Here is a 9,446-nt window from a genome sequence, read left to right as displayed (position 1 = left end):
AGGTGTTTCCATGTCTGCATTAGCAGCTGCAGCTCCCCCATTCGATGCACCCTGCTGTGCTGCTTTTGGGATGGGACTATGGGGTCTGGAACCCAAGGACCAGCCTTTGGAGGCTGTGGCACCCTCATACTGGTCCCATTGGTTCCAGTGCCTTAAACGACTGTTCTAAGCAGAAACCTCCGTGTTTTCGTTGTCAGGGGTAGAGTTTACCTGGAGGAGGACGAAACAGGAAAGGAGAAAAGCCACAAATACATGCAATTAAGTCACAAACAAATCTCTGAAACACCTTGAAGGTTCAGTTCTGTTCCTGCCCCCAGCACAATCTCTGGGAATGCTGTTGCAGGCAGGCCCATGGAACAGGCTGGGGCCGTGCTGTTGCAGAGCTTCACACAGAAGGAGAGGAAAGGGACACGGGCTCTCCAGGTCTGCAGTGATGTGAATAACAGCAGCATCTGCGTTGCAGCTCTGTAACTTGTGTGCTCACCTGGCCTGCACCCTGGCATGTGCCAACCCAGTATATTTTCATGTGACTTGAAAAGTTAGAAAATAATTGCAGTGATTTTTAGACTACGCTGTTTCTGTTTGGGACTGGAGACCAAGAAGTGTCTCAAACACACAGAGCAACAGCAGAAAACAACAGGGAGATAGTTTTGGTTCTCATATGCATTTTTCTATATGTAAAGCTAAAATTAATCTTGCTATCACGTGTTTTCTACCTAGACAAATGTTAGAAATAACAACAGCAATTAAGAGGCCACAAAATAATGTGTATTTTGGAAATTTGGGTTGACCCAGGAGAACATAGGAGCAGTATATTTGCCCAAACATTGCATTGACATGCTCTTGTGTGTTTTAGCCAGACCTTTCACATCACATCTGCAATTTTTTGTGTGAGAAATGGTTTAAGACTGATTTCTTTTTATTGCAGCTGTTTAAGGATGATCTAAAAGTAATTACAGTGATTGAGGCATAATGCAATTCAAAATAATTACAGCCCACTGCATATAAAACTAACAAAACTTTCTGCCTTGATTTATGGGTCCTCTTGGCAAGGCATAAACCTCAAATGATGCCTCTGGGAGCAACACTCTAGATAATGTTAGGCCATTTTAAAAAAAGCAGATTTGTGTAGTCTATCAGGCCTGAGTAATTTTTTTTTCTCATAGTGAGAAATTGGTTGTTATCATAGATCACAGATACTGCTCAAAGCTCTTATGAAAGATGAATTAATTTCACTAATGCTTTAATGCAAACCTTTCATGGAGGAGGCTGTATGGTGATAACCTTACTGCGGTCTCTCCTTTCTCAATTATGATTTATGTTGTCTTTTAGTAGATGAAACTGCCTGTATTCACAATCCATCTGCTGGCTAAAGGAATCCTATTAACAGAGGATCTGAGAAGAGACTTAATAATGTAAGGTGAAAGATGTGGTATCCCCTTTCTGGGACATGAAGTAGGATTTTTTTTTCCTATTTTAAAATGTAGATTACTCTCTGAGAGCATAAGATGACCTATGTCATCTCCACCTGGTTTTATGCTGGCTTACAGATGGTGTAGCAGCTAGTGACTATTTGTTAAAGTAAAAATAAAGATTGTTGCGTTGAAATCTGCAATAAAAAGCAAATTTCTCTTTCCTCCTTCCCACGCCATAGCTCTTCTTTACATTCTGTTTCCAAAAATTTCCACTTTCCAAATACTTCATTTAGAAATACTAAAGCACATACATGATCCAAAAATACATAAGGCACATTGTTCAGCTGCACTGTGTATCTCAGGGTAAGGATGATACCTTCATACCAGAGCTGTTGAGCTCTAGCTCCTGGGCTGCATTAGGCCCAAAGCCTGCTAACTTCTGCATTCCTAATGTTAAATAGACAAGTTACTGATAACTGAAATATTTATTGGAGTTAAAGGAATTAAATGTGTTCAAGTTATAAGTAGCTAAAGGTAGTTTGCAGGTTGGGGTGGGGTAATACACCAGCTGCACAATGAAACAAGTGTTATTTTACAGTACGGAGGCACAGGTGTTCCTGCTTTATTCAGCCTCAGCTGTGTGACCTTTTCCAGTGTAGGCTTAAGCTCCTCCCTTGTCTCCTGTGCTGCCTTCTCCTTGGACCAGGTAAAAGGCCCAAGCCCTCATGGTTCTGTCCACCACTTGTTGCTTTTTGGCAATGACTCAGTCTGGAGCATTATGGAGCTGCTGACTTCAAATAGTTACTGAAGCAACTGGTCTAAGGAAAGAAAGGAAGTAATTTTGAGGTAGAAACTACATTCTACATTGTTTTCATGGCAAGTTGCCATAATACAGCTCTATTTCCTATCTAGTTAAACACTGAGCATGTTGTGAGCACGGGGGACATGGGCTCCTGTGTAAGGCTCTGAGAAGGAGGAGGTCTCACCCCGGCAATGAAGGCTTGTCAGTGCTGGATATTGCTCAGTGCCTGGGTTGCTCTTGCTGCCAGTATTTGGCTGATTCCTGTTTCAGGTTTCCCTCTGAGCTGTGGTGTTCCTTTAAGGAGCTGCAATTACACTGCAGTCATCACCACTTTAATATGTCTTTCCTTCATGCCCTGCTTTGTATGGTTGAATAAACCCTTTCTGGGTCACTATTTAATTTGATATGGTCCCCCTCAGTAAAATGATGGAGAAAAGATGAATTAAGGCTCTGTGCTGGTCATTATCAATCATGGTTTGTGTGCATTACTTATTGCTCACAGTGCTTTTTGACATTAGCCCTCTCTAACCTCTCTCTTCATGTTAATGCTGCCTGGAGGTCCTTTCCCCCAGTGTAGCAGGGGTTATTTATGTAGGTGGTGGTTCTGGGGGGTTTTAAAAGGTCAGCACAATCTCCTCAGGGACTCTATTCACAAAGGAAAAGCTGGCAGAATGTAACTACCAGTTTTCAAATTGTGATTTTAAAAACCGTATTTTTTTGGTGAGGACTTCTGATAGTGAGGTGTCAGAGCTCCAGTTACACTGGTTAAAGTACTCTGGTGGCAAAGTGGCCTCTCGTACATACTGCTCTCCTTGAACGGGAATTCACATGTGTGTGAGGAAAGCTTTCGTAGGAAATACTGTATTTTATGCTGTCATGAAATACAAATTGTGTTGCAAATACCTTTTTATTGACTTGCATCAGCATAGGCTTGTGTTAAACACAGTCAGGCAGCAGTGCCAAGGGCTGGGCATGCTGTGTACTGGTACTGCGGGGTGTCAGTGACAGAATTGGAGTGGAGTCCTGTGGGTGCCTGGGTCTAGATTTCACGTTCCTGTCAGATTCCACATCCTGCTGGAGAAGTGGATGAGGACTGACAACAGGACACTGGGCCTCATACACTTTGGTATAGAAAACTAAACTAGTTTATGGAGTGTATGTGCATGAGCCTGTGACAGCAGGCAGTGCCCATCCAAAGAAGAAGGGCTCTGGCTGGTGTCATTGCAAGGTTCCTTGCTGCCATCCTAAGGGCTGGGAAAACACATGTTTTACAGGCATTTTCAGGAAGGTTTTCAGGTGTCATCTCCCCAGGCATTGGAAGCTGATGGAGCAAATCTTCCTGAATGACCAGTTACATGGAGAAAGGGGTGTGCTATGGATACTGTAGGCATTGTCTCTAGCAAAGCCTTCCAGTGCAGTCTGTCACAGTGTCCTGGAAGCCCAGTTGGTGGCACCCGTACTGGGAGTCAGCTGAGAAGTTGGCCAGCCCCCAGGGTGACGGGGTGACGGACAAATGGCAGCTGGTTGGCAGTGGTGTTCCTCAGGGGTCGATCAGTACTATCAAACACCTCTGTTAGCCGCTTGGACAGCAGGATGGAGTGCACGTTCAGCTTGGCAGTGCTGTCAGCTGGGGGAGCAGTCAGTATGCTGGAGGGCAGGAATCCTGTTGGAGGACCTTCAGCAGGCTGAAGGGAACCTCATGGAATTCAGCAAAGCTTAGTGCCAAGCTGGATCCCTGGATCCCTCCCTCACAAAGTGGTACAGGCTGGAGGTGATTATCCAGGAAACAGCAAAGTACATGGGTCTGTTTGGACAGCAAGGTGAAGATAATCCAGCACTGTACTTGGATGGCAGAGAAGGCCACCAGCATCCCAGTGTGTGCTAGGTCCCAGAAAGGGGCTCCTCCATCTGTTTGGCACTCCAAGGCCGCGACATGTCTCCAGTGTCTTATTTGGGATCTCTGTCCTGGGCAAACATGGGCAGACGGGAGCAAGCAGAGCAGTGGCACCTCTGGGGCTGGAACAGAGGGTGTGGGAGGAGACACCAGAGAGCCTGTCTGTGCCCTCAGAAGAGGGAGGGGACAGGCTCCAAGGAATGTGACAGCTGCCCCTGGGAGGTGTGCAGGAGCAGGACAAGGGGCAGCAGTTGCAGCAAGAAAAAATCTGATTTAATCTGAGAAAAGCTTTTACCATGAGGGTAAACAGCAGAAGATGGGCCCAGACAGGTTGTGGAATCACTGTTCTTGGAGATGCTCAAAACCCAGCTTAGTATGACTCTAAGCAACATGATCTGGTTGGGCGTGTTTTGATGTTGGATCTTTTGAAGTACCTGCCGTGTTGCCAAAGAGGAAAACAGCAAATGAGAAATGGCAGCTTGATTGAAAACATTATCTTGGACCGCATCGTAGGCTTGGACTACTTAATTTTAAGTTCAGTGTAGTTGTTTCTAAGATGGAAATGACAAAGCTCCCTTTTTTTAATCAAGATTAAATTTGAGCCAATTTTGAATGCTTTTAGCATTAGCATTTTTTCATTGGTTTGCCTTTGAATAAGTGTTGACATCTCTACTTGTAACTGTGCCCTCATGAGCATCACAGAAGAGACCTTACTGGATTGTGGGATTTATGATTCAGCCATGGATCCTGTTAGCAAGGATTAGAGTGTTTGTTTTCCAGCCAACCATACCCTGAGTGGTTGCTGGACCTGCAGAAGAGGCTGTTTTTCACTGTTTAAAAAAATTTGCAATAAAGTAGATTATTATTTGAAGTATAATTATTATGGCGATGTTTCTGGTTGGTCTTGGCTGCAGTCACCATGCTTGTGCCTAAGAAGAAGGGGAGGGAGATTGGTCCCTTTTCACTGTGGGGTGGTCAGAAGATGCAGACTAGGTTGGACAGGGCTTGGAGCAACATGGTCTACTGGAAGGTGTCCCTGACCACAGCAGGGGAGTTGGAACAAGATGGTCTTGAAGGTCCCTTCCAACCCAAGCCAGTCTGTGATTCTGTGATCCATTTTAAGACAGTCTCATTTGGTTTGTTGAGGCCCTTCACTATCTCAGGAGTATTTAGGACTTAGGGCTGTCTGTTCGCAGAGAGGAGAATAAATATACCTGGCCTCAGCAGAGGTTTGGGGGAGTGGTACCTATGACTGGGGGTGCTCTGCTGGGGCTGGCAATTTATTCACAATAAGGACTCACAGTCTTTAGCTACAAAATCATATATTTAGGCCTGTGTGGTGCAATATTCATTCCCAGAGCACATCAGCCTAGACACACACGCATTGTTAACCGGGAATAAATAGGATGCAGAATCATGTCTTCTTATGGGAGGTTGTAGTTTGTGTCAGCAGCTCGGAAGTGGTGCTGAAAAAGCCCTTCTTGTATCGTAAATGATATGTATGGGCACAAGCTGAATTGTGCCTTTCTTGCCAACGGTGCAGCTATGATGAATGTAATCTTTTAGCATTATTTAAATTCTTAACTTTTATAGAAATATTGGGTGGCTTGGCTCAGCAAGAGAAATAGCTTTCTAGCAGATCTCATTCATTTTAATTTGATGTAAATCTCTGATGACATTTCAGGTAAAATTGCAAAGAAAACATTTGTGTATAGGCAATAAGAATTTGCTGGTTTAAGCTAAGCATAAATACAGTTGGAAAGCTTTCATATTTGGTTATCTTTTATCTATAAACAACTGCCAGGGCTCATACTAATTTTACACATAAGGTTGTAACTGCTGCAGGACCAAAAATACAACTAATTCCAGGACTTAAAAAACACAGTATCTGTTTTCAAGGTACCTCAGTTTGTGTTCAGTGCTTCTTGGTTATAATGAATGAGTATGAATGAGTTCTGCTTTATTTTGTTCTCTGAGTCAGTACATTTCACTTTTGCAGTAATCTTTGCCTAAGGTGACTGGTTCTTACTCATTTATTTTTCAGTGCAAGTGGTCCAGAAAAGGTTTCATTCGAACAAGATGGTGTATTACTGATTGGTAAGTTGCATCTTTTAAGTTGTTTCTGATTACATGTGTTTTATGTTTGTTTGTTAACAACTATTTCAAGAAGCTGTTTCCATGTGTAGATTGGTCTGTTCATAGAGCGGGTTGGTTCCAAACAGTTGCTTTATTATCTGTTGAACATAAAGTGCTCAGTAAATTGTAATGATGCATAACCAGAAGTGTTGTTAATGCTCACACTTAGCATTAGTGTGGGACCATTCAGTCAGGGATTGTCAAACAGCTTGGTGCCTGTGAGCCAGGCCATGGGAGTCAGTCACAGCATGGAGCTGACACTTTCCCCCACTGCTGCTCCCATCAGTCCTGATGCTGCTGGGGCTTGGCAGCATCTCCCCTGGGTCAGGCACCATGGCCTGCCTATGTGCAGCCCTCACCTCCGGGGCTTCTGTGAAAAGAGCTTGTTCTCTAGGCACTCCTTCGGATTTCTCTAAGCCTACCTGGGAATCCGACCTTTGTTTTTTTTCCGTATAGCCACGGTTTTGGTCTTTACTGCTTACTTATGTTATAGTCACCTACATGTACAGGAACATTCAACACTTTTCCCTTCCTTGTGTGGTTGTTTCACATCTTAAAATTGGAAGCTTGATTTTGAAATCTCATGAATGTTTATATAGGCTGACTTTTGAGTACTGAACAGTGTTCTGGCTTTGTTGGCATTAAGCATGTTTATTTAATTAAGCAGCCTGTGAAAACAGAAAAGGTATCAGGTTTTCTCCTTTTATAGACTTCTGACCCAGAAATTGGGCAGGCAGTTGATAATGTAGGTTCATGTTAATTTTACAGATCCATATGCGTGGGGTGTGATTCCAGCAGTAGATAACTGCAGAAGTGGGTATTAACATCAGATGCTAATGTGGCCTTTGCTCTTGTATCATGACTTCTCTAGGTTCTGTCTCTTCTGTTCTCTGGGATTTCCTCTCTGCTGAAAAAATAACATTAATTTATTTTTAGGCCTTTCCAAGAAAAAAAATGTCCTTCAGAGACAGATTTAAATTTAATGTTTTCTTGCGGGGAGTATTAAAAAAGGGTGTTCTTTGGGAGGATCAGTCTGTAGTGGATGTTTGGATGAGATCATACACCACGCTCATGTCTGTCAGGGGTGTGTTGGGCAGTGAGGATGAGGAACCTCACAGCTTCTCCTAGTCTGTAATGAGCTGAGCCATGGTGGTAGTTCTGTCTGGAATAATTTGCAATTATGATCCACATGATCTGACAAGGTCTCGGATGTTTCTAATGGGAAGCTGAAGGGGCGAGTTACTATGAACACTTTCTGAAGAATGAAAGTGAAATACTATGGAAAATACAGGGGCTTATAAAATACACCTAAGGAAGTCTGAGTGCATAATGTAACTCTTCAGGGTGTGATGAGTGTTTGCACCCAGTCTCTGTGCATGTGAACAAAGTTCTGCCCATTTTCAGAATCGTGAAAACCAATTTCATAAATCATGACTTTTGATTAATACATTTCTACATTCTAATAGGTCAATAAAAATAGAGCCCAGACACTTGTTATTACTACTTCTGGGAGAGTCCTTGAAGGGAACTATTCATTTTCCCTGCCTAGGAAAACATTGTTACAGAATGTACCTCGTGCCAAAAAACAGGGGGCCCCCTAAAAAACAGAAAAGTGACCTTAACAGACTTCAGAGAGCTATCCTTTTTCCTCCTCTGTGATTCAGTGGTCTGTCCCAATTGAGTTTCTCTGTGAATCCGGATTTTTCAAACCCATTATTCTTCATTAACTTACCTTTAGTGTGGACAAAGAACTAAAGAATCCTGGGGCACTAATGAGTTTTCACATTATGTAAAAATGAAAGAGAACTACATAACTACATGTACTTTTATTTTGCGGGGTTTTTTAGTATCTTGACTATAAGGTGAAGGTGTTTGTTTCTATTCCAGTAGTTCCCAGTGTTAGTATTTTAACGGGTGCAAGATAGTGCACTGAATGCATTACAGTCTTAAATATAGTTTACATACATAGTTTATATTTGCTGGGAAGGATGGAGTAGAGAACTTGTAATACTTAGGTAGGGCACCAACTCTGAGAATGTTTGCAAGAAAATCAGTGGTCAGAATCAGAAACCAGAATAGTTTTGATATTTTTGAGGAAGTAGTATTGGGAGATGACAGTCAGGGAAGTGCAAAGCATTGCACTTTGAGAGGAGAATTTAAAAGCACCAATACTATTTTGGGAATAACTGACTCATTACCCCTGCTGTAGAAAAGGATCAAGGGAGAAGGAATTTAATATGGATCATTATTATCTTACTGAGATGTGTTAATAGATAGATCCTGTGAAGGACACGAAGGGGGAAGGCATGGTAATTATTTATGTGAGTGCTGCCAAGGCCTGTGATAGAGTGTTCTGTTTGGCTTTGAGTGCTGTGCTCTAGGTAAGCTGGAAAGAGGACAGGAGAGGCAGGAATGGTGGAAGTATTTTGGTAGGGGGTGAGAATCTTTGGCTGACCACAGCAGGGAAACTGGTTGCTGTCTGTTCACCCTGCAGAAGGGGCAGAATTCAGTCTAATTTGCAGGAGTATAGGTAATATGATGAAAATTTGAGTTTAAGGACAAGGAAGTTGCAGGTGGAAAGTCCTTCATCGGTAAGTTTTAAGAGCAAGCATGTTTTAGACACATGGGGGTGAGTTACAGATACCTTTACACATGAGGTGAGCTGGTGACGTGGGACCCTCCCTGTCCTACAGGGATTCTTTCTGTTCCTCCTTCAGACAGAAAGGACTGGTTTTCTCCAGCTGTCATGTTTTGTATTTACGTGATCATTATATCTTTATGAGAAGGTTAGTGGGACTGCTTCCCCATCAGTGTGGGTTCACTGGGCAGGATGTGCTGTTCCCTGGAGTCAGGTATCTTCACCAGGATCTCTGGCAGAGCCCTTTGTGCTGAGTGATCTGTGTGTCTGACCATGCTCTCACTGTTCTCACTGCCCTTATTGCTGTGTCCAGGTCCATTCCCAATTCTGCCATGGTCTGGAAAACCTCCCTGAGCATAGCTTGGGGTTTCTGCTTGATGTCTCTCTCGGCCAGAGCCTGTCCATGCACTTGCTGGCAGGCTGCAGGTAGGCTTAGGGGGCTTTTCTGGCCTAAACAAATCTGTGATTCTGTGGTCTCACAGGCATGGCACAAGAGAAGCAGCAGGTGTCCTCTTCCCAACTGGAAGTGGTGTGTGTATTGACTGCTGCTGTCTCGGCATT

At 43.3% G+C, this 9,446-nt stretch overlaps 1 protein-coding gene across 2 annotated transcripts in view; it reads left to right on the top strand.

The window, feature by feature from the left end:
- INPP5A (inositol polyphosphate-5-phosphatase A) overlaps nt 1–9,446 on the top strand; it is a 147,982-nt gene that overhangs the window by 56,149 nt on the left and 82,387 nt on the right. For both annotated transcript variants that reach the window (XM_017733823.1, XM_017733824.1), the window contains exon 6: nt 6,156–6,208. In XM_017733823.1, coding sequence (XP_017589312.1) covers nt 6,156–6,208 — 53 coding nt within the window. The remainder of the gene's footprint in view (nt 1–6,155; nt 6,209–9,446) is intronic.

This window comes from Corvus brachyrhynchos, unplaced genomic scaffold, assembly GCF_000691975.1.
Source record: "Corvus brachyrhynchos isolate BGI_N302 unplaced genomic scaffold, ASM69197v1 scaffold514, whole genome shotgun sequence".
Lineage (NCBI taxonomy): Eukaryota > Metazoa > Chordata > Aves > Passeriformes > Corvidae > Corvus > Corvus brachyrhynchos.
The sequence above is the reverse complement of the archived record's forward strand: the minus strand, read 5'-3'. Positions and strand labels throughout refer to the sequence as shown.